The sequence below is a fragment of the Phyllobates terribilis genome, unplaced genomic scaffold (assembly GCF_046119375.1).
Source record: "Phyllobates terribilis strain yellow unplaced genomic scaffold, ASM4611937v1 Scaffold_4__5_contigs__length_816908805, whole genome shotgun sequence".
Lineage (NCBI taxonomy): Eukaryota > Metazoa > Chordata > Amphibia > Anura > Dendrobatidae > Phyllobates > Phyllobates terribilis.
In genome coordinates, this window is record NW_027362764.1 from 617,442,333 (window position 1) to 617,468,920 (window position 26,588).

Sequence of the window (26,588 nt, forward strand, 5' to 3'; positions counted from 1 at the left end):
CACTGCTGTGTACATACACCTTCCTGTGCACATTGCTGTGTACATACACCTTCCTGTGCACATTGCTGTGTACATACACCTTCCTGTGCACATTGCTGTGTACATACACCTTCCTGTGCACACTGCTGTGTACATACACCTTCCTGTGCACATTGCTGTGTACATACACCTTCCTGAGCACACTGCTGTGTACATACACCTTCCTGTGCACATTGCTGTGTACATACACCTTCCTGTGCACATTGCTGTGTACATACACCTTCCTGTGCACATTGCTGTGTACATACTCCTTCCTGTGCACATTGCTGTGTACATACACCTTCTTGAGCACACAGCTGTGTACATACACCTTCCTGAGCACACTGCTGTGTACGTACACCTTCCTGTGCACACTGCTGTGTACATACACCTTCCTGAGCACACTGCTGTGTACATACACCTTCCTGTGCACATTGCTGTGTACATACACCTTCCTGTGCACATTGCTCTGTACATACACCTTCCTGAGCACACTGCTGTGTACATACACCTTCCTGTGCACATTGCTCTGTACATACACCTTCCTGTGCACATTGCTGTGTACATACACCTTCCTGTGCACATTGCTGTGTACATACACCTTCCTGTGCACATTGCTGTGTACATACACCTTCCTGTGCACACTGCTGTGTACATACACCTTCCTGTGCACATTGCTGTGTACATACACCTTCCTGTGCACATTGCTGTGTACATACACCTTCCTGTGCACATTGCTCTGTACATACACCTTCCTGAGCACACTGCTGTGTACATACACCTTCCTGTGCACATTGCTGTGTACATACACCTTCCTGTGCACATTGCTGTGTACATACACCTTCCTGTGCACATTGCTGTGTACATACACCTTCCTGTGCACACTGCTGTGTACATACACCTTCCTGAGCACACTGCTGTGTACATACACCTTCCTGAGCACACTGCTGAGCTGACTGTAATGTCTGGGGACTCCAGGGGAAGGCAGGCCGTCCTCACAGAGCTGCAGCCTTGTCATCTCCCTCCCTGGCATTCACGCTTCACTTCTCCTTTACTCCAGGATACAAATCACTGCCCTCCCTGAGCTGGGCTCCTTCCAGCTGCTGCACCAGTCCAGCCATTCACCCATCGGACATTTTATCTTTTATTTTCCTGTTCTTGACATTTTTCCTGATTTGCATTGGAATTAATAGGAATAACACTAATAATAATATCTCCACTAATCCTCCCCATCAGCTCTCTGGTAGCAGGAGACGCATGCGCATGGGTGATGAGCAGCCAGCCCTGGGTGATGAGCCCAGCTTCAACGGATGTGAGCAGGGCAAAGACTCGCAGCTGTCTCCCAGCATTGATGGTGACATTGTGAGTATTCTCCGGCATGTCGTGCCGATCATCATCATCATCCTCCTTAACTGCCTGCTGCTCCCATATACTGCACTGTATAGATGGAGAGCTCCTACCAGCTCCATCTTTCCATCTCCTACCTCTTACATGATGCAAGTGCCCAAGGAATGTGTGATGGAGGCATGTGTGTTGGGGGCATGTGTGATGGGGGCATGTGTGTTGGGGGCATGTGTGATGGGGGCATGTAGGTGATGGGGCATGTGTGATGGGGCATGTGTGATGGAGGCATGTGTGTGATGGGGGCATGTGTGATGGGGGCATGTAGGTGATGGGGCATGTGTGTGATGGGGGCATGTGTGATGGGGACATGTGTGTGATGGGGGCATGTGTGTGATGGGGCATGTGTGTTGGGGGCATGTGTGATGGAGGCATGTGTGTGATGGGGGCATGTGTGTGATGGGGACGTGTGTGATGGGGCATGTGTGATGGGGACATGTGTGTGATGGGACATATGTGATGGAGGCATGTGTGATGGGGCATGTGATGGAGGCATGTGTGATGGAGGCATGTGTGATGGGACATGTGTGACAGGGGCATGTGTGATGGAGGCATGTGTGATGGGGCATGTGTGATGGGACATATGTGATGGGGGCATGTGTGACGGGGGCAGGTGAGATGGGACATGTGTGACGGGGGCATGTGTGACGGAGGCATGTGTGACGGGGGCATGTGTGATGGAGGCATGTGTGATGGGGCATGTGTGATGGGGCATGTGTGATGGGGGCATGTGTGATGGGGCATGTGTGATGGGGGCATGTGTGTTGGGGGCATGTGTGATGGAGGTATGTGTGTTGGGGGCATGTAGGTGATGGGGCATGTGTGATGGAGGTATGTGTGTTGGGGGCATGTGTGATGGGGGCATGTGTGTTGGGGTCATGTGTGATGGGGGCATGTGTGTGATGGGGGCATGTGTGATGGGGCATGTGTGATGGGGGCATGTGTGTTGGGGGCATGTAGGTGATGGGGCATGTGTGATGGAGGTATGTGTGTGATGGGGGCATGTGTGTGATGGGGCATGTGCGATGGGGCATGTGTGATGGAGGCATGTGTGTGATGGGGGCATGTGTGTGATGGGGACGTGTGTGATGGGGCATGTGTGATGGGGACATGTGTGTGATGGGACATATGTGATGGGGGCATGTGTGATGGGGCATGTGTGATGGGGCATGTGATGGAGGCATGTGTGACGGAGGCATGTGTGATGGGACATGTGTGACAGGGGCATGTGTGATGGAGGCATGTGTGATGGGGCATGTGTGATGGGACATATGTGACGGGGGCAGGTGTGATGGGACATGTGTGACGGGGGCATGTGTGATGGAGGCATGTGTGACGGGGGCATGTGTGATGGAGGCATGTGTGATGGGGCATGTGTGATGGGGGCATGTGTGATGGGGGCATGTGTGTTGGGGGCATGTGTGATGGAGGTATGTGTGTTGGGGGCATGTAGGTGATGGGGCATGTGTGATGGAGGTATGTGTGTTGGGGGCATGTGTGATGGGGGCATGTGTGTTGGGGTCATGTGTGATGGGGACATGTGTGTTCGGGGCATGTAGGTGATGGAGGTATGTGTGTGATGGGGGCATGTGTGTGATGGGGCATGTGTGTTGGGGGCATGTGCGATGAGGCATGTGTGATGGAGGCATGTGTGTGATGGGGGCATGTGTGTTGGGGGCATGTGTGATGGGGGCATGTAGGTGATGGGGCATGTGTGATGGAGGTATGTGTGTGATGGGGGCATGTGTGTGATGGGGCATGTGTGTTGGGGGCATGTGCGATGGGGCATGTGTGATGGAGGCATGTGTGTGATGGGGGCATGTGTGTGATGGGGACGTGTGTGATGGGGCATGTGTGATGGGGACATGTGTGTGATGGGACATATGTGATGGGGGCATGTGTGATGGGGCATGTGTGATGGGGCATATGACGGGGGCATGTGTGACAGGGGCATGTGTGATGGAGGCATATGTGATGGGGCATGTGTGATGGGACATATGTGATGGGGGCATGTGTGACGGGGGCAGGTGTGATGGGACACGTGTGACGGGGGCATGTGTGACGGAGGCATGTGTGACGGGGGCATGTGTGATGGAGGCATGTGTGATGGGGCATGTGTGATGGGGCATGTGTGACAGGGGCATGTGTGATGGAGGCATATGTGATGGGGCATGTGTGATGGGGCATGTGTGACAGGGGCATGTGTGATGGAGGCATATGTGATGGGGCATGTGTGATGGGACATATGTGATGGGGGCATGTGTGACGGGGGCAGGTGTGATGGGACATGTGTGACGGGGGCATGTGTGACGGAGGCATGTGTGACGGGGGCATGTGTGATGGAGGCATGTGTGATGGGGCATGTGTGATGGGGGCATGTGTGATGGGGCATGTGTGATGGGGGCATGTGTGATGGGGCATGTGTGACGGGGGCATGTGCGATGGGGCCATGTGTGATGGGGCATGTGTGATGGAGGCATATGTGATGGGGCATGTGTGATGGGGCATGTGTGACGGGGGCATGTGTGATGGGGCATGTGTGATGGGGCATGTGTGATGGAGGCATATGTGATGGGGCATGTGTGATGGGGCATGTGTGACGGGGGCATGTGTGATGGGGCATGTGTGACGGAGGCATATGTGATGGGGCATGTGTGATGGGGCATGTGTGACGGGGGCATGTGTGATGGGGCATGTGTGATGGAGGCATATGTGATGGGGCATGTGTGATGGGGCATGTGTGATGGAGGCATGTGTGATGGGGGTATGTGTGATGAGGGAATGCAGAGCAGCAGGTGGGGGATGTGTTTTACAGTAAAGCCCCCGTCTCACATAGCGAGATCGCTGCTGTGTCACGGTTTTGGTGACGCAACAGCGACCTCACCAGCGATGTCGCTATGTGTGACACTAAGGGGTGCAGAGCTATATTGCTGGACATGTGCTGGGATCTCAGCACATTACTGCACATATGTGTTTGCTGGTGTCATGGCAGAATTGGTAGAAGGGCAGAGATTCCCCAGTGCTCCTCAGGCATGTGGACAGGCAGCAGCACAGCTCTGCTTAGTGCAGGCATCCAGCAGGCACCAGCCTCCCAAATACCTGAGTGTAGCTTTCATCTCACACTACAGCCTAGATGCAGATGTAGCTGAGCTAAATTTGTCATTCATCTCTTTCCTCTAAGATCAGATATGGAAAACATCACTAGTGTCAGATGGCAAACTCATCTCTGCTACATGTCTATGATCACAATACATGTCATGTTAGAAGGAGAACATCAGTACCCAGCCATAACCCTGTCTGGTGTGAGTTAACACACACTGACAGGGCATGCTGGGACTTGTAGTGCGTTTCACCTCAGTTACAGTCCGCAGTGTTTTATCTCCCACATAGACTTGTTGACATTGGTGATTATTGTAGAGTTGCCTGTGTGTCCATTGTAGATGTGGTTCTGGGTGTTATCACACTGCAGCTCATCCTCTGTACTATGGACCTGTAGATGGGTATTATAAAATGCAGTTATTATGACATAAAATCCCCACCGGACTCACCCTCCATTGTAGGGGCTTTTCCTGCTGTATAATCCGCCTTTCATTTAAATGAATCTGACATCAAAAGGACTTTAGATGTCTGTATGTAGTGGTGCTGTCCAGCATCTGTCTATGTACCCATCCCTATCCTTATATTTACCGTAATTAACTATCTAATTATTATATATCTGTTGTATTGTACATATTTCTTATGACTTTTTCACTATGATAGAATACCATACTTGTATGACTTGTCTCTGAACAACTCAGGCCGGGATCATATCTCAGATTCCATCATATTGCCTGTACAGAATAGGGTAACATGCTGAACTATTTGTTTTTGAAAAATAATGTACCCCTTGATATGACCCCAAGTGGATCCCATTAAAAACAGTGGAGCCAATCAAGCGCTGTTTGGTGTCTGTCATATGACGATTGTGCACACCGCCATTCTGATCGTCCTCTGATTGTACTGGCATGGAAAAGGAAACCCAAAAGGTTTGGTGCCAATGTGAATCTGCCCATAAACTAAAGGATGGGTCATTTTACATTAAGGCTAAAGTCTATCTATCTATCTATCTATCTATCTCTCTATCTCTCTATTTATCTATATCTATATATCTATCCCATATCTATCTATTTCATATCTATCTATCTATCTATCTATCTATCTATCTATCATCTATCTGTCTGTCCATATATCTATCTACCTATCTAGTAACAAAATTGGAACAGCACCATATATTTTAAGTCCAGGTGCAAGGCCCCTCAAACAAATATCCTTTGCAGTAGTTGTATAAGTAAAAAAGGCAGGCAGCACTCCAAAAGAATTTCTTTGTGAAAAAGTGGACTTTATTAGCCCATATGATGTGCCACACCATATGGGCTAATAAAGTCCACTTTTTCACAAAGAAATTCTTTTGGAGTGCTGCCTGCCTTTTTTACATCTATCTATCTATCTATCTATCTATCTATCTATCTATCTATCTATCTATCTATCTATCATCTATCTATCTATCTATCTATCTATCTATCTATCTATCTATCTATCATCTATCTATCTATCTCTAGCCATCTATCTATCTAATATCTGTCTTTCTGTCTGTCCATCTGTATAATTATCTTTCTGTATTATGCCTTTGTGACTATGACTGTATCTCTTGCCTTTGTATGTCTTATACTATAAGATAATATTTTGGTTGTTTTATGTTTTGTTTATATAAAGAACTACAGAGACCAAACATTAAGATACATTCACATCTGCTATATCCATTTCCATTGTTCTGTTCCGTCAATGGAGCAGAACTACAAAAATGTTGGCAGTGCCCGATCTGTCTCATGACAAACACCAGAGACGCCCAATGGTTGGACCCCATTGGCAATAATAGGTTCCGTTGGGCCACCTGGCTACAAGCTTCCGAGCTACAATGATGGAGACACCCTGCTTCCATCTCCGCTACATGTGGTCTTGAAAAAAATAATGGACTCACATTAAAGGGATTTTCCACTTTTAAGGAAGTGGATCCCAAATGATTAATAACAAAACCAGATAACTCAACCTCCCTGGGTCCTTCGCTGGCTCCCTGCCACTCAGTGTTTTGTTTGCTGCGGTGACATCACGTTGATAGCTCAACATCACCGCTGCAGCCAATCACTGAAGCTCAGTGGCTCTCCCAATGTAGACGGCATGAACTGCTAAGCTCAGTGATTGGCTGCCGTGGTAAGCTATCAACATGATGTCACCACTGCAGCCAATCACTGAGCTCGGTGGCTCTCCCAATGTAGACGGCATGAACTGCTAAGCTCAGTGATTGGCTGCAGTGGTGACATCACGTCGATAGCTTACATCACTGCTGCAGCCAATAACTGAGATTAGTAGTTCATGCTGTCTACATTGGGAGATCCACTGAGCTCATTAATTGGCTGCAGTGGTGATGTTGAGCTATCAACGTGATGTCACTGCTTCTTCCAAAACACAGAGCGGGAAACTGCAGTGAGGGAGGGTGAGTACTGTCTGGCTTTGTTATTTTATGCTACAGGAATCATTTGGCATCCACTTTTCTAAAAGTGGAAAACCCCTCGAAGTACACCTTTACGATCATGACACTGGGTAATTATGGTGAAACATTAGATTTCATTTCTTGCATCTGAATGCTGAATGTACAATATGAAATGCTGAGTCAAAAGGCTCCTTGTGTTGTATTATATTTGGAGAGATATGAGGGTGAGCTGCATGGCGTCCCCGGCTGACTATGGGGCCTGAAGCAGTTCTCACATTTTGTGGTAGTTTTTGCTGCTTTATTATAGTAGCATCCACTTCTGGGGTATTTAATTGTGGAGTCAAGAACATACACATTGGGTTTTGAAGCCCCTGGAGAAACAGGTCTCATTCTATGTTGCTCTTGTCTTTAATGTAATAAGAACCTGCGCATATATATGGTCTCCACGGGTGCCACAGTGTTAGCAAACATGGACATTCAAAGTGGACTCGGGCCATAAAAATGTGATGGGGGCGCTGGGATCTCCTGTGACTGATGGTTTGTAGTGGGATAGTGTCAGGTAGTATCTGAGAGGAGCCTAATTCTCCTCCTTGCCGTGGGGCTCCCCTGCACGTTGCGGCAGCAGGCTGTGCAGCGTTGCGTTATAGCACGGGGAACCTGCATATTTTGCCAAGCGTCAATTCCATGCAATGGTTAATGTAACCTGGAGGAAATGAATTGTTCTTAAGAGTACAGCTTATAAAAGAACAACCAACCATCGTTCATCTGTCAGGGCCGGAACTTCAGGGTAATATTGGAAATGGCCTCCAGTTAATTGATGAGAGTATGTATTCATTACGCAGATGTAAATGAACTGTATCTTTGTATGACCCCTGTATCATGTATCAGGCATTGCTGCATCATCCCTTTTGAATGAATTGGGACCTAGGTTAAAAATTATAGACTCCATTCACACCACGTTTGGTGGCATATATGCTGGGAAATCTCATGTGTCGACACTGTTGGCCATTTATCTGCTTATGTCACCCATAGGTTAATAGATGCTAATAAAAAAATACAACATGTTTGTATGTTGGTCCCCCACCACTGTAATATTGATCACAGGGAGGCTAGACAGCCCCTCTACATTGGTAATAATTGGGAAGGTGTTGTCTGGATTTGACCAGCATCTCAATGCTCGCTTTTCGATCATTCGTCAATAAAGGAGTTATTTGAAATAGTAAGAATGGTTTTCTTCATGGAACATTATTTTAAAGGTGTTTTTCCATGTTGCAAAGTAATGTCGCGTTGCTAGGACATGTCATTACTTTAAAAATGGGGTACATTTGTCCTCTAGAACCGCCATTGGCGCTGAGAATGAAGAATGAAGGGGACGTACTGCTGGGGTATTGATGTCTTCCCTTCAATGTTTTTTTTCTGTACACTGTCCCACATATCCAGGTATGTAGGGAACTGCATCCATACATTTCAAGGTAATGTAGCTGGCTGGGGTTCCCTGCACTGGCGGGTGGCTCGGTGCTCCACTCTTTGGGACTAAATAATGAAATGTGAACCCTGCCCTAAATCAGCCTATTGGAACCTTTATTCTCTCTGTTAATGGGGTCCCACAATTGACCCAACCAATAATAAAATGATGGCATAGCTTTAATGCTGCAGAAATAGTCCATGTACATTGCTGTGTTTATAGCATTTTTTCTGTAATCTGCATAGTTTTCCATTAGTTGGAGAGGAATTCCCATCATAGCAATAACTGTTAGCATTAATTACTCTTTACGATCAGGTTGTTAAAGGGGATTGTGTGCAATATACATTCAGGGAGATGCATCACTTCCGGTAATATACTGTCTGAAGATGAAGTAACTATAAGCCAATATGTGGTGCAGTTATGTGACCAATAGAGATGAGCGAATCTATTTGCAGGACCTTACACCATATTTGCATCAGATCGAAACAGAGATGTTGCCTACAAATCAGAAGAGGCGTTGGGAAATCCAGCAAGTAGGAGGAGGTTCACAGGGCTCTCAAATGGCGACCATAGACTACTGACATGGCCACTGGACCAGGGTCCTGTGAATTGTTTCGCTAATCTCTAGTGACCATGCTCCTGGTGACATCCCATACTCTGGACACATGATTATCTTCCGCTCCAATTTCCTGTAGTACAGGACAACATACACTACATGCCTGTTATCGCTACTGTACCCTGTTTTTCCCCTTCCTATCAAGGAGGAATGTGTTTCCATTTCTGCACGACACACAATACAAGACAAGTTCTCCTCCTTACTATCTAGGAGGAATGTGGTTCCCTTGCTGGGCATCAGAAAATACAAGACATAATCTCCCCCCTTCCTATCTAGGAGGAATGTGTTTCCATTGCTGGGCGGCAGACTGTACAAACAAGTTGTCCTCCATCCTGTCTAGGAGGGATGTGTTAATATTACTGGTCAGCAGACAATACAAGACAAGTTCTCCTCCTTCCTATCTAGGAGAAATGTGCTTCCATTGCTGAGCAGCAAAAAATGCAAGACGAGTTCTCCCGCTTCCTATTTAGGCGTGATGTGTTTCCATTGCAGGGCAGCAGACTACAATACGGGTTATCCCACTTCCTATCTACGAGGAACGTGTTTCCATTGCTGGGCAGCAGACAATATGGGTTATCCCACTTCCTATCTACGAGGAGCGTGTTTCCATTGCAGGGCAGCAGACTACAATACGGGTTATCCCACTTCCTATCTACGAGGAGCGTGTTTCCATTGCTGGGCAGCAGACAATACAAGACAAGTTTTCCTCCTTCCTATCTAAGAGGAATGTGTTTCTATTGCTGGGCAGCAGAAAATACAAGACATAATCTCCACCTTCCTATCTTGGAGGGATGTGTTTCCATTGCTGGGCAGCAGATAGGAAGGGGAACAACTTGTATTGTACTATCTGCTGCCCAGCAATGGAAACACATTTCTCCTAGATAGGAAGGGGAACAACTTGTATTGTACTATCTAGGAGAAATGTGTTTCCATTGCTGGGCAGCAGTCTACAATACAAGATCTCCCTCTTCCTATCTAGGAGGGATGTGTTTCCATTCCTGGGCAGCACCCAATGAAAGACAAGTTCTCCTCCTTCCTATCTAGGAGGGATGTGTGTCCATTGCTGGGCAGGAGACAATACAAGACAAGTTCTCCTCCTTCCTATCTAGGAGGGATGTGTTTCCATTGATGGGCAGCAGACAATACAAGATAAGTTCTCCTCCTTCCTATGTAGGAGGGATGTGTTTCCATTGATGGGCAGCAGACAATACAAGATAAGTTCTTCTCCTTCCTATGTAGGAGGGATGTGTTTCTGACGCGCCCCCTGGGACATATTCCTTTTTGAGGGGAATACCCGGCACCGGATCAGATGGGGGGTTGTAGTCTCCGAGCGGCTGTGACCCGGCCCCGTGCCCAGGGCGTCAAGCTCAGTGTTGTGTGGCAGTCCTACAGATGTTATTAAAGTTCTTTTTGTGTCGACTACGCCACCCGTTGTGATGCGGTCACTGTGGCCGCCGCTGCAGCAGGGTCCGCTGAGGCTGATGGTGGGTGCGCAGCTTGATGAGATAACCCCCAACGGGAGGGGTATAGCCTCAGGGGGGACAGGCGCAGAGGATGGGGGTTGTGGTGGTGTAGTGCAGACGGCAGTGAAGACAGAGTCGGGTTGTGCAGTTAAGGGTGTTTACTTACTGCAGATGTTGTACTGGTCACTCCAGCTGCTAGTGACCACCCGAGCCGTGCTGCGTCCACCAGGTCCTGGATCCAGCCAACCCCCAAACAAGTCCGGAGCGTGGCCCTGAGCTCTCCCTCTGTCCTTTCTTCAGCCGTCCCCACCAGTGATCCACCTAGGTCCAGCTCCCTCGGGCCTTCTGTTGGGACACCCTTGGCCCTGGGTTCCCTGACCCTTCATGTGGTGTGCCTTCGGGGTGAATGTGGTGGGTGACCGTGGCAGACACTGCCCACGGTCTCCGGTCTCTGGCTGGGGATTGTTTTTACCCCCACCAGTTTGGGTTCCGGTACCCTTTTGCTGACTCCTCACCCGGTGCTCTGATTTGGGTTCTTGGGTCCCTTCTCTTCTGTGCTCTGGGTCTTTCTCTTTTCTCCTCTCTCACTCTGGGTCTTGGTCTTTCTTCTCTCCTCTCCTGACTTGTTCTCTGCAGCTGATCCTCTCTGCATCTGACTCTCTGCGTCTGACCCTGATTCTAGTTGGTGCCCACCTTATATATCCCTCTATGTGTGAGCTCAGGTGACCAGCACCCAATGAGCTCCTAACTTTACCCAGGCTGCTCCCCCTATCTGCCCCTACACTACTTGGGATGTACCACCCCCCTCCCACTCCAGCCAGGAACAGACTCGGTCGTACCTGCACATTTCTAAGTGGGAGTACCGTCGGCCTGTTCCTCGGAAATGGGATGTATGTAGTGCATGCAGCCTACCGAGCTCAGATCCACACTCCATCCTTACCCGGGAGTGGAATATCACACCTCTGGGTTGAGGTGCAATACCCCTGTAGCAGCCGAATCCTCAGGGTGCTACATTCCCCCCTGGTAAATCACAGCACGTCCTCGGGCTGTAAAGACAAAAACACCAAAACATACAAAATTTTTCATATAAACATAATAAAACATATAAAACATTATATATATAAAACTTTTCATATAAACATTCTCGTCGTCTCTTGTTTCAGGTTCCTCCTCCGGACACTGTGCAACGTGTGTCCGGGAAAAGTGCGACAGTCTCTTAGAAAAACTGGTTTTCTCTAAAACCGGGATTGGGCGCTTTAGGACGCGCAACTATTTACAGGGGAAGTTGGCCGCTCTCAGTCCTCGGCCAGGTAGAGGGAAGGGAATGGCTGCTCACAGTCCTCAGCCTGTAGGATGAAGGGGTTAACGGGTAAACAGTTCACTCAGCTGGTCCCAACGGGGACTATATATATGTAGCAACAATCTCTTTGGTACCCGGTCGGGTAACTATTTACATCTACTGCTTCGCTGTCCTCAACGACGGCGTCCTCCTGCTCTTTGCTTATAGCTGGTTGTAACTTCAGACCCGTCTGGGTCCTCTTGCTCCTCCTCCTCGCACCGCAACTCCTCCTCCGTCAGGCGGTGTACGTGGAGGGCGTAAGGTCCTTTGGCACACTTGTGCCGGGTAAAGGTGACCTCGTCTCCGACGTAGAGGTCACGGCCTTTGTGACCTTCCGGCAGGTGGGACTCGACGTCTCTGCGGGTCACAAAAACGTCACCGCGGTTGTTACGGTCCCGAATAAAGCCCCACCCATGCTGCGGGTTGAACTTTATCACCGTCCCGATGGTGCGGGGACAGTGCGCTGCACGGGGGTTCCTCCTAGTCTGGCTCTTCTGCTCCGCGCTCCGGATTTGGGCCTGTTGTTCCTTGACCCGCCTCTCCTCCCGTTCTCTCGCAAACTCTGCTAGCTGCTGACGACAACACTCAGTACGTTCAGCGGCGACTGCCCGAGTTTCCTGAGTGAACCCCATTAGATCTTCTCCGGTGGGGTCCCACTCAAACTGTGCTTCCGCTAGCGGGGGCGAGATCCGTGCCACGGGCTTCGGAGCCGGAATCAGGGGTTCATCCAGGGGTCTTAGTCTCTGCTGCCGTTCCAGCTCATGGTATCCTTCGGGCCAGATGAAGGGCCGCCCGTCCGGCCATGTGAGCTGGCTGAACAAGTCCTCCCCCAGGTGTGGCACCCTTGGTTTTACGGGCGCGGGCGCGATGGTGGTGGCGCCCGGGTTGCCCAGGCCTTGCGGCCAGGCCTGGGGCACCTGGAATGTGAAGGGCACCGTTAGGACGGCGGCGCCCTGGGCTACCTGGCCTTGCGGCCAGGCCGGAGGCTCCGCGGAGGTAGGGGGCGCTGTTGGTGATGCGGCGCCCGGGGGTACTAGGCCTTGCGACCAGGCTGGTGGTATTTCCTGCTTTGTCACGCTCCGGGTCGAGGCGCGTGACGTCACAGGGGTCGCTGCGGCGGCTTCCGGTCGGGGCCTAGTCCATAGCGGTGACATGGCGGCTACGGGCACAGCAGGGGGACTTTCGGGCTCTGCGACAGGGAGCTGGGGCAGGTAAGCGGTGTCACGGCTTGGGGTATAGGCGTCCCCTTTACCTGCCTCCATGCGTTCGGCTCCCTTCTCGGCGCCGTCTCCGGCCTTGGGTCCTCCCGCGCCATCCTCAGAGGCGGTCTGCTTCCTCTTCCAGGGTAGCGTGCTCCGTTGACTGGTCTCTGCTTGCTGGGTCATCTCCCGGCTCCACTCCGCCAGTATCTCACGCTGTACCCGGGCCATCCTCCGTGCGAGGCCCTCCAGGGCAGTCTGTGCACACTCCCGGTCTCGGGGGAGCTGCGCTAAGATCTCCGCTAGACCTAGCGGGGTTGTGGACTCTAGCAGGCTCCTGACCATCGGGTCGGTGCTGCTCTGCTCTTCTTCTGGCAGGCTCCTGGCCAGCGGGCCGGTGCTGCTCTGCCCTCCTTCCTCGGTCTCTAGCAGACTCCTGGCCAGCGGGCCGGTGCTGTTCTGCTTTCTCTCCATCTCCGGGTGAGCTCCTCCGCTACTCCTCGTTAGACCTCTTGCCTCCGGGTGCGCTCGCTCCAGACTGCTCCAAGCGACACCCATCTTTGTTCTCTCCTTTCGTCTCCTCCCCCTTCGAGGGCGGTCCCGGGGCAACTCGGTGACTGTCAGCTCCAGGGGTAGTTCTTTCACGCTGACAGACACCTCCAGCATCACAGTCTCTGTTGGTGGGGGCGGTTTCCACTTTTGGCGCCATTTTCTGTCCCGGCCCACGATGGGAGGTGGCCTCCTGCCCTCCTTTGGCACGCCCATAATGGCGTCCGCTGCTCTTCCAAGGCGGGAAATCTGCGGTTTTGGCGGGAAGCGTCGCCCAGTGGCGGGAAACTCTGCAGATGGCGGGAACAAGCTGGAAATGGCGGACAATCGGCGGGAAACGACTTGTGATGGGGTCCGATGGCGTGGACCCTCCGGAACCGGCGGGAGACTTCTTTCTGAGGTAAACTTGCACTTTTCTTCAGGCACGCAGTACCCGGGTGTTGCGGGCACGTAATCCTGCCGACTACGCCAAAGTTGACGCGCCCCCTGGGACATATTCCTTTTTGAGGGGAATACCCGGCACCGGATCAGATGGGGGGTTGTAGTCTCCGAGCGGCTGTGACCTGGCCCCGTGCCCAGGGCGTCAAGCTCAGTGTTGTGTGGCAGTCCTACAGATGTTATTAAAGTTCTTTTTGTGTCGACTACGCCACCCGTTGTGATGCGGTCACTGTGGCCGCCGCTGCAGCAGGGTCCGCTGAGGCTGATGGTGGGTGCGCAGCTTGATGAGATAACCCCCAACGGGAGGGGTATAGCCTCAGGGGGGACAGGCGCAGAGGATGGGGGTTGTGGTGGTGTAGTGCAGACGGCAGTGAAGACAGAGTCGGGTTGTGCAGTTAAGGGTGTTTACTTACTGCAGATGTTGTACTGGTCACTCCAGCTGCTAGTGACCACCCGAGCCGTGCTGCGTCCACCAGGTCCTGGATCCAGCCAACCCCCAAACAAGTCCGGAGCGTGGCCCTGAGCTCTCCCTCTGTCCTTTCTTCAGCCGTCCCCACCAGTGATCCACCTAGGTCCAGCTCCCTCGGGCCTTCTGTTGGGACACCCTTGGCCCTGGGTTCCCTGACCCTTCATGTGGTGTGCCTTCGGGGTGAATGTGGTGGGTGACCGTGGCAGACACTGCCCACGGTCTCCGGTCTCTGGCTGGGGATTGTTTTTACCCCCACCAGTTTGGGTTCCGGTACCCTTTTGCTGACTCCTCACCCGGTGCTCTGATTTGGGTTCTTGGGTCCCTTCTCTTCTGTGCTCTGGGTCTTTCTCTTTTCTCCTCTCTCACTCTGGGTCTTGGTCTTTCTTCTCTCCTCTCCTGACTTGTTCTCTGCAGCTGATCCTCTCTGCATCTGACTCTCTGCGTCTGACCCTGATTCTAGTTGGTGCCCACCTTATATATCCCTCTATGTGTGAGCTCAGGTGACCAGCACCCAATGAGCTCCTAACTTTACCCAGGCTGCTCCCCCTATCTGCCCCTACACTACTTGGGATGTACCACCCCCCTCCCACTCCAGCCAGGAACAGACTCGGTCGTACCTGCACATTTCTAAGTGGGAGTACCGTCGGCCTGTTCCTCGGAAATGGGATGTATGTAGTGCATGCAGCCTACCGAGCTCAGATCCACACTCCATCCTTACCCGGGAGTGGAATATCACACCTCTGGGTTGAGGTGCAATACCCCTGTAGCAGCCGAATCCTCAGGGTGCTACATTTCCATTCCTGGGCAGGAGACAATACAAGACGAGTTCTCCTCCTTCCTATCTAGGAGGGATGTGTGTCCATTGATGGGCAGCAGACAATACAAGATGTGTTCTACTCCCTCCTATCTAGGAATTACTGCAGTGTAATCAGGGAGGTGAACTAAGATGTGACAGAAATTGTGACTTGAGTTTGAGTATTGCGTTTGAAACTGGTATAAAATTCTCTATATTGTTTTCAAAACCTAAGGAATTGTAATGTGAGTCACAGTTAAATTTTAGGAAGAATCTGCCCATGGAAATGATAGCATTAGTCATTACAAGTGTAAGTAATTTTGTGAGTCAGCATGCCATAAACTGCAGTAAACACTGAGTCAGGCGCTTGTACAGTAGACACTTGTTAATTTCATTCATAATATTGAGCAATGAACGTTTATCATGAATGTGATTTGAGTAAATCAGCCAAAATTTCATAACTAATTAGCAGAAAAATACATGGAAAAAAAAAAAAAAAGAGGGACTACAAATACCACTCCCAATGTGAGCAGAGCCTATCAGGACTTAAAACACCCTGAGAAGATAGAGCAGTGCACATTTCTGTATGGTGGATAGGGAAATTTTGTTTCCTTTAGGCTCCCTCAGACGCCAAGGCTCAGGTGCAACTGCTGCTTCTGCACTAACTATATAGTTCCCTATTTCCCTGTATTTAAAGAGGACCTTTCTCTGGATTTTTTAATGTAAACTGAGTACCTCCTCCAATAGATGCTGCTCCATTAAGTCTTTAACTGTTTTTCTTTTTCTTCTGTGCCCCTCTGTTCTAAAGTTATGCCCCCTGGTAATAGTGGTATAAATTTTCCATTCATACAACTGTGCATATACCAGAGAATTTCTCCGTGGGCATTTGCTCTTCTCCCCCAATGCTGCCCAAACAAAACACAGCCACGCCCGTAGAGAAGTTTTGTGGTATAAGCCTAGTTGGCTAAAGAGAACATTTGCCTACCAGTGAGCATAGCTTTGGAATGGAGGGACAGAGAAGAAAAAGAAAAACTTTTCCTGAATCAGGGAAGCAGCAGCAGTTGGAGGAAGTACTCAGTTTAACTAAAAAAATCCAGTGAAAGGTACTTTTTAACCCCTTTAGTACCCAAGGTGGTTTACACATTAATGACCAGGCCAATTTTTACAATTCTGACCACTGTCACTTTATGAGGTAATTACTCTGGAACGCTTCAACGGATTCCCCTGATTCTGAGATTGTTTTTTCGGGACATATTGTACTTCATGATTGTGGTAAAAAATTTTCTATATCACTTGCGTTTATTTGTGATAAAAACGGAAATTTGGCTAAAATTTAGAAAATTTTGCAATTTTCAAATTTTGAATGTTTATGCCCTTAAATCGGAGAGATACAGTACAGACCAAAAGTTTGGACACACCTTCTCATTTAAAGATTTTTCTGTATTTTCATGACTTTGAAAATTGTACATTCACACTGAAGGCATCAAAACTATGAATTAACACATGTGGAATTATATAATTAACAAAAAAGTGTGAAACAACTGAAAATATGTCTTGTATTCTAGGTTCTTCAAAGTAGCCACCTTTTGCTTTGATGACTGCTTTGCACACTCTTGGCATTCTCTTGATGAGCTTCAAGAGGTAGTCACCGGAAATGGTCTTCCAACAATCTTGAAGGAGTTCCCAGAGATGCTTAGCACTTGTTGGCCCTTTTGCCTTCACTCTGCGGTCCAGCTCACCCCAAACCATCTCGATTTGGTTCAGGTCTGGTGACTGTGGAGGCCAGGTCATCTGGCGTAGCACCCCATCACTCTCCTTCTTGGTCAAATAGCCCTTACACAGCCTGGAGGTGTGTTTGGGGTGATTGTCCTGTTGAATAATAAATGATGGTCCAACTAAACGCAAACCGGATGGAATAGCATGCCACTGCAAGATGCTGTGGTAGCCATGCTGGTTCAGTATGCCTTCAGTTTTGAATAAATCCCCGACAGTGTCACCAGCAAAGCACCCCCACACCATCATACCTCCTCCTCCATGCTTCACGGTGGGAACCAGGCATGTAGAGTCCATCCATTCGCCTTTTCTGCGACGCACAAAGACACGGTGGTTGGAACCAAAGATCTCAAATTTGGACTCATCAGACCAAAGCACAGCTTTCCACTGGTCTAATGTCCATTCCTTGTGTTCTTTAGCCCAAACAAGTCTCTTCTGCTTGTTGCCTGTCCTTAGCAGTGGTTTCCTAGCAGCTATTTTACCATGAAGGCCTGCTGCACAAAGTCTCCTCTTAACAGTTGTTGAAGAGATGTGTCTGCTGCTAGAACTCTGTGTGGCGTTGACCTGGTCTCTAATCTGAGCTGCTGTTAACCTGCGATTTCTGAGGCTGGTGACTCGGATAAACTTATCCTCAGAAGCAGAGGTGACTCTTGGTCTTCCTTTCCTAGGGCGGTCCTCATGTGAGCCAGTTTCTTTGTAGCGCTTGATGGTTTTTGCAACTGCACTTGGGGACACATTCAAAGTTTGCCCAATTTTTCGAACTGACTGACCTTCATTTCTTAAAGTAATGATGGCCACTCGTTTTTATTTACTGCTGCTTTTTTCTTGCCATAATACAAATTCTAACAGTCTATTCAGTAGGACTATCAGCTGTGTATCCACCTGACTTCTGCACAACACAACTGATGGTCCCAACCCCATTTATAAGGCAAGAAATCCCACTTATTAAACCTGACAGGGCACACCTGTGAAGTGAAAACCATTTCCGGTGACTACCTCTTGAAGCTCATCAAGAGAATGCCAAGAGTGTGCAAAGCAGTCATCAAAGCAAAAGGTGGCTACTTTGAAGAACCTAGAATATAAGACATATTTTCTGTTGTTTCACACTTTTTTGTTAAGTATATAATTCCACATGTGTTAATTCATAGTTTTGATGCCTTCAGTGTGAATGTACAATTTTCATAGTCATGAAAATACAGAAAAATCTTTAAATGAGGTGTGTCCAAACTTTTGGTCTGTACTGTATGTCACACAAAATAGTTAATAAATAACATTTCCCACATGTCTACTTTACATCAGCACAGTTTTGGAAGCAAATTTTTTTTTTTTATTAGGGAGCTATAAGGGTTAAAGTTTGACCAGCGATTTCTCATTTTTCCAACAAAATTTACAAAACCATTTTTTTAGGGACCACATCACATTTGAAGTGACTTTGAGGGGTCCTTATGACAGAAAATACCCAAAAGTGACACCATTCTAAAAACTGCACCGCTCTAGGTGCTCAAAACCACATTCAAGAAGTTTATTAACCCTTCAGGTGCTTCACAGGAATTTTTGGAATGTGGAAGAAAAAAATTAACATTTAACTTTTTTCACAAAAATGTTACTTTAGACCCCAATTTTTTTATTTTCGCAGGGTTAACAGGAAAAAAATGGACCGCAAAATTTGTTGTGTAATTTCCCCTGAGCACGCAGATACCCCATATGTGGGGAAAAAACACAGTTTGGGCGCACGGCAGGGTTCGGAAGGGAAGGAGTGCCATTTGACTTTTTGAATGTAAAATTTGCTTGAATAATTAGCAGACGCCATGTTGCGTTTGGAGAGCCCCTGATGTGCCTAAACAGTGGAAACCCCCCACAAGTGACACCATTTTGGAAACTAGACCCATCAGTGAACTGAGCACCTTAAACCCCCAGATGCTTCACAGAAGTTTAGAACATTAAGCCGTAAAAATAAAATTTTCACATTTTTCCCACAAAAATGTTTTTCAGCCCCCAATTTTGCATTTTCATAAGGGTAACAGGAAAAATTGCACCACGCAGTTTGTTGTGCAATTTCTCCTGAGTAGGCAGATATCCCATATGTGGGGAAAAACCACTGTTTGGGCGCACGGCAGGGTTCAGAAGGGAAGGAGCGCCATTTGACTTTTTGAATGTAATATTTGCTTGTATAATTAGCGGACACCATGTTACGTTTGAGGAGCCCCTGATGTGCCTAAACAGTGGAAACCCCCCACAAGTGACACCATTTTGGAAACTAGACCCCTCATTGACCTTATCTAGATGTGTGGTGAGCACCTTGAACCCCAAGGTGCTTCACAGCAGTTTATAACATGGAGCCGTGAAAATAAAAAAAATCTAACTTTTTCCACAAAAATGATGTTTTAGCCCCAATTTTTTTATTTTCACAAGGGTAAGAGGAGAAAATGGACCCCAAAAACTTTTCTGCAATTTCTTCTGAGTACGCCAATACCCCATATGTGGGGAAAATATAGTGTTTGGGCGCACAGCAGAGTTCAGAAGGGAAGGAGCACTGTATCACTTTTTGAACGCAAAATTGGCTGGAATTGAGAGCGGACGCCATGTCGCGTTTGGAGAGCCGCTGATGTGTGGAAACTACACCTCTCAAGAATTAGTGAACATTTTGAACCCAGAGGTACGACACAGAATTTGATAACATTAGGTCATCATATTGAATAAGTTGTCATTAGTCTTGAGCGCAAGTGCTCGCTACTTGAGTTTGCATCGGGTACTCAGGTATGCACCATGTATCGCGCGTGCTCGAGTGACATGCTCGAGTTCCCGCCCGCATGTTTCACGGTTATTAGAAAACAAAAAAATAATATGCGGGGATCGCTCGTGCATGGCAGGCAATCCCCGCAAGGTTTTTTTGACCGCGAAGCATATGGGGCGGAGACTCAAGCATATTACTCGAACACCCACGATACTCAGTGCATACCCAAGCACCCGATGCAAACTCAAGTAGCGAGCACTTGCGCTCAACATTAGTCACCATATCGTCGTATTTTTTTGTTTTTACTTTTGAACAAAATCACAACCCTAACACCAACCCCAGCCCTAACCCTAGAGTTTATTTTTTATGCCGTTCCTAGTGCGGTATAAGTGATTAGACGACTTTATTCTTTGGGTCGGTGCGATTACAGCGATACCAGAATCATATCGGGTTTTTATGATTGACACCTGTCACACACTAAAAGACGCATTTTTTTGCAAAATCTAATTTTTGCATCGCCATATTTTGAGAGCTATAATTTTTCCATATTTCAGCCGACAGAGTCATGTGACGGCTTGTTTTTTGCGGAACAAGTTGACGTTTTTATTGGTGCCATTTTCAGGCACGTGACATTTTTTGATCGCTTTCTATTCCAATTTTTGGGAAGCAGAATAAACAAAAACCAACAATTCAGGAATTGTTTTTTTTTTTGTTTGTTTTTTTTTATGCCGTTCTTCGTGTGGTAAAATTGATAAGGCAGCTTTATTCTTCGGGTGAGTACGTTTACAGTGGTACCACATTTATATCGTTTTTCTATGTTTTGGCTCTTTTACACAATAAAAGCTATTTTATAGAAAAAAATATTTTTTTGCATCGCTTTATTCTGAGAGTTATAACTTTTTTATTTTTCAGCTGATGGAGCTGTATGGCGGCTTGTTTTTTGCAGGACATTATTATATTCGCCTTTTTAATCGCGTTTTCCATTTTTTGTTTGGCGGTATGATGATAAAGCATCTTTTTTTGCTTCGTTTTTTACTTTTTACCGTGTTCACTACAGGGGTTAACTAGTGGGACAGTTTTATAGGTCAGGTCGTTCCAGACGCTGTGATACCAAATATGTGTACTTTTATTGTTTTTTTTTTCATAATAATATTTATTGATGGGTACATTATGTTTTTATTTTTGGTGGATTATTTTTATTTTATTTTTTTTAATATTATTACAAACTTTTTTTTGTTTTTCTTTATTTTTTAACACTTTTTTTTACTTTTATACTTTGTCCCACTATGGGACTTTCACTCTTTTGTACTCTGATCGCCTGTATAGCATAGGGATGGCGCACCATCCCTGTGCTATACAGGCTGTCAGTGCTGCAGATGCAGAAGATACTTTGATTATGCGCAGTGCATGACCAAAGTATCTTCCTGCTGTCTGGTGAACCGAATGTTGTCATGACGACATCCGGGTCACCATGACAACCACGGAACCCGGCCTCGGGCTGAGTATGCAGCGACTTAGATCGCAGCATTGTAGGGGTTAATGTGCCGGGAGCGGTGCGGGACCGCTCCCAGCACATAGCAGCAGGTGTCAGCTGTGACAATCAGCTGATACCCGGCAGCGATCGCGCCCGCACAGCCTGTGTGCGGGCGAAATCAACAGGACGTACTAATACGTACCTGGCTCTTATAGCCCAGGGCGTAGGTACGTATAAGTACGCCCTGGGCTGTAAAGGCGTTAAACCATCAAGGGTGTAACATTGTAAAAGAAGACATTTAAAATTAGAGCACCAGAGGACATACTGGGACATTAAAAATTTCCTTAGGTTAGGTGAGAAAAGCTAGTTTTACTTTCTTGAATTATTCTGCTGGGCATATGGATATGATGCTATGACAAAATAAATACTGTATGTCCAGAATAACATAGAGACGACAGACAGATACTGTAGATAGGTACACTGACAAGCAAAAGGGCAACAGTGTTTTGAACTTGAACTTTTGACTTTCAGGCTCCATATCTCACCATCCACTACTGCTTCCAAAGTGAGAGTACGATCATTTTATAGACAATCATCTTGGCTATCTCATACATAAATTTGACTTGCAACTATTTAGCATTCTTGTCATGTCACTGCATTGTTACTGTTTTGCTCCTGGTGGTGGAAAAATCTTTTTCTTCGTGTATACTACAAAATACAACCTGTCCTCACATTCCCTAATAGCTCAATGTGTTATTAGGTTGATTCCCAATTGAAAGGTCACTGGTTTGAATCGAGGAGCAGCCATAAAAATTTCCCAAGAAAAGAGAAACAGCATCATCCAGCTCATCAATAGCGGTCTCTTGGCCAAGAAAATTGCCAAACTGCATCATGTGAGTGTCATGACAGTTGGAAGAATACAAAATGAAGTCTGTCCATCCATTCAAAAGCCGAGAGATAGACGTTCAGGCGAAATATCTGAGTCAACAAGTTGGCTCATCTTAAGGTCTACCTGTTCTGGCGCGACAAACACGGCAGTGCAGGTGGCTCATATGCTTCATAATAGTAAAATCACAGACTTCCATGCAAGCACCGTGCAACGCACGTCACGCAAGCTGGAATGGCAGCTTGAAAAAATTTGAAGAAGCCTCGCCTTCAATATCGTCATAAGAAGTGTCGGCTTGAGCTTGAAAAAAGTATGAAAAATGGACAGTAGAAGATTGGAAACGGGTGAGTTGGAGCGATGACATAAAAGTAAAAAAAACTAGGCTCTGATGGGTTCAAATGGGTCTGCAAGAAACAAGGGAAAAAAGGCTAACGGATTGAGAAACTGAAGGAACTGTCAAGTTCGGTTGAGGAAGCTTGATGATATGGGGTTGTTTCACAGCCAAAGGCGTTGGATACTTGACCAGGATCTATGGTGGTCTCAATGCCGAGGTATATGTGAGTATCTTACAAAATGAGTTACTTCGTACACTTGAGTACTATGGGTATGAAAAGGACGATGTAGTTTTCCAGCAGGACAACAACCCAAAGCATACGTCGATATTAGCGAAGAAATGGTTCAATGATAATGAAGTAGAGGATTGGTCCCTAGACTTCAACCCAATTGAACACTTGTGGGTAGAATTAAAGAAAAAACCTTATCAGTCCACGTGACTTGTTTTCAAAATGCACCAGGCTTATGTATATGTTCTTTTGCATAATTCTGACGCTGAATTTTATGGTGAGGATGCAGGAGAGGTTTTCTTCTGATGACTCTTGCATGAAGGCCATATTTTTGCAGGTGTCTCTGAATAGTAGAACAATGTACCACGACTTCAGAGTCTGCTAAATCTTTCTGAAGGTGTTTTGCAGTCAAGCGGGGGTTCTGAATTGCCTCTTTAGCAATCCTATGAGCAGCTCTCACCGAAATTTTGCTTGATCTTCCGGACCTTATGTTGACCATTTCTTAATTACATTTCGAACTGAGGAAAGGGCAGCTTGAAAGCGCTTTGCTGTCTTCTTATAGCCTTCTTCTGCTTTGTGGGCCTCTATCATTTCCAGAGTGCTGGGCAGCTGCTTAGAAGAACCCATGGCTGCTGTTTTCTGGCACAGGGTTAGAGGAGGCTGGGTTTTTATAAAGCTGGGAAATTTGCATCACCTGGCCTTTCCTAACGACGATAGTCAACAACACAAAACTCTAACAGGCTAATTAAGGTCTGAAACCTTGGTCAAAGTTATCTGAGCACCCAAATCTGCAATGGTGCCCAAACTTTTGTATCGGCCCATTTTCCTTTTTGTAATTTTTAAAATGTAAAAAATAACAATATATTTATATTTTGCCTAAACTACAAAGGAAATGTGTCATCTTTAACTTTAGTCCTTTTAGAGATCATTTCATCTTCAACTTGTTTAACTGTTCACAATAACAGTAATTTTGACCAGGGGTGCCCAAACTTTTACATACCATTGTACCTCTCCTTTATTACAGAGACACTCATTGAGTTGAATAGACAATGTATAGTAATTAATTTCCCCTATGGTGGCGCTACCAGGTTTTCCCAATAGTTAGGCATGTTGGCAACAGTTTATTTGCTCAAAAAATCCAGAAAAAAATAAAATAAATCAGAGATGGTTTCAAAACAATAAATTGTGGAATATTTCTTTACGGTAACCCATGTGTATCCATAGCAGGCTGTGGTGGTCTGTACTGGAATAGGAAGCAATGATTATCATATTCCCCCCTCCCCTGCACATCACACGTGCACTGTGCTCCCTGACTTCCTGGGCTTGCGCAAAGCGCCGCACACATAGAGCGCGCTTTGCTTCATCCCGACCCCTTTTGCCTGTGCACTGCGCCGCAGGGTTCTATTGCGCCGGGGGTTCACTGTCACTTCCCGGCACCTGCGCAATAGAACCCTGCAGCGCAGTGCACAGGCAGACGGGGACGGGATGAAGCAAAGCGCGCTCTATGTGTGCAGCGCTTTGCGCAAGCCCGGGAAGTCAGGGAGCACAGTGCACTTCACAGGGCCCTGTGACGTGCAGGGGAGGGAGGGAATATGATAATTAAGCATATAAGCGGGGATTTGGGGGAATAGTAATCAGATAGGTGGGGATTGCTTGGCCTCCCTCGGATGCCAAGCTTGTACAAAATAGAATTGATTAAAGCGCTTTTCTCTGCAATCAGACCTCTACTATGGGCCATACAGGTATGTATAGATTTACTTTTCTATACCCTGTATGGCCAAAGTAGAGGTCTGATAACTCTAAAGTGGTGACAGATTCCGTTTAAACATTACACAGTGCCCATTATTATCAATGGGTTTTCTGTGTAATACAGAACCCGACAGGTCCTCAGCAGAGAAGAACACTATTTGCATGGCTCCAAACTCTGACCACGAGATGATCTTAAACAGTGTCTATGAAAATGGATTTTCTTAACTGGACATCCCCTGTAAAGAAACTCTCCAGTCAAACAGTCAGAAAGAATCTTTGTGTTGTGCACATGGACAGCGCACGGACTGAAAATATGCGTATGTGAGCCTAACCTTTTGTTATAATAACTTCCATTCTACCGGTATAACCTCTCACAGTATCAGCCATATTGGTTGTTACTTTGTTTTCTCCAAAAACAGGAATATTAACAGAGCAGAATAGTATTTTTAAAGGGCTTATCCATCCTTTGAGAAAAAAAACAGTAAATGACAACAATATTAATATGACCGAATAAACCTTGGCAGGGGTGAACTGGGAAGGGTTGGAGAGGTGAGCATCGGTCTTTTTCGTTATTTTACATTTATTTGCTGCAGTTTTTTTTTAATTGTCAAAAAATTGATAGAATCAATGATATTTATAAAAACATGTTTGAGTTCAGAGCTCATTACTGAAGAGGATAGACTTCCATTAACACCTTGATCTGCACCATAATAGCAGTGGCATAAGCTCAATGGTGCACCTGTAGCTGGGCGTCCGACTCTTAGCCTAATGTTGTGCATATAACTTCTGATGGTTTATGTAGACTATTTTGAGGCCTTAAGCTTAGAATGTGACGCTCAGTTTCACTTGCAGTACAGAATGCATGAATCATGGAACCAGTGGTACGGCCATTTCTTTGAAGTGTCCATGGGCCGTTTTTCAATACGACAGCGCCAGGCCGCATGTTACTTGTGCTACCATGAGCAGCCTGCGTGGCCTAAATATGCTACCATGACCTATAACTTCCCCGGACTTGTCTCAGATCGCACACATCTTGAATGGCATTGGTCGGCAATTGGGGAAGGAAGCTGCCAGCAGCAGATCTTGATGATTTGCCTCAATCGTGGTAGAACATCCGACAGACAGCTATTTATAACTAATTAACCCTCTATCTGTTGTTTATTGCAATTTATATCTCATACATGTCTAAAGTACAAATACACTTTTATTCAAAAATAGAAAAAAATGTAGAAAAGCTAACGAATTTACCCCTGTTGACATAGATCATTCTCTCATGGATATCTAGGTCAACATATGTGATACTTGATTGCTTACCCAGTCACTCAAGCTTACAGTGAGTAATCTGTGTAATTAGAGTAAGCAGACAAATAGGTGATACAAAAGCAGGATCCTATTCTCAAAGCAATTATCTGCTTATCTACCCCGCTTAACAAGCTTATAACAGCTGAGATTATACATATATGTATGTACTGGTTCATGCACAGTAACACCATGTCAATGAAACCATCTTGGCATTTTAATCCGAATATAAAACTTGAATGGCACACAGGATAGGTAGTTTACAATCCTACACATTTTTGGTTTGCCATGCATGAAATTCAAGGAAATATTCTTCGCCTTAAATTGTAATATATTCACCTTTCATACTGTAATAGCATATAACTAAGCTGAACACTTTGCATATCTGTCAACCGTCTTGTGAAACAGACCTCAAAAGGGGCATTGTTTAACGAGAACCTGTTGTCGGTTCAAAAGTGGACAGATTTTTCCCTTATTTTATTCCCACTTCTCCCCTCATTATTCTGTTTTTTTTTTTCCTTCTATTTTTTAAATCTACCATACGGTTCCAGAGATATGGGCCTTTTTATTTGGTGCTGCCTTTTATATCCTTTACTAATGGGGTGTGGCTCATAGGGTAATTATGTAAAACAGCCTAAAGACACGCCCAAGAGGATCCTGTAAGCCACGCCCTCTTGTATTAGCAAAAAATCTAGCAGGAATAAAATAAGATCAAAACTGGCCATGTTTGACCAGGTGTCAGGTCGTCTTAACCCTGCTGTTCTGTTCGGGTCTACTATACACTTATAATGTTCCGGTTATTTTTGACCGGACCTATTAAAGGCTTAATTTTT

The 26,588-nt window shown here is 46.7% G+C and overlaps 1 protein-coding gene across 1 annotated transcript in view; it reads left to right on the forward strand.

Moving 5' to 3' along the window:
- Positions 1-1,019: 1,019 nt before the first annotated feature.
- Positions 1,020-26,588, forward strand: part of RGS20 (regulator of G protein signaling 20) — a 77,134-nt gene continuing 51,565 nt past the window's right edge. Inside the window, exon 1 of the mRNA XM_073676729.1 lies at positions 1,020-1,380. Coding sequence (XP_073532830.1) covers positions 1,276-1,380 — 105 coding nt within the window. The 5' untranslated portion in view covers positions 1,020-1,275. The remainder of the gene's footprint in view (positions 1,381-26,588) is intronic.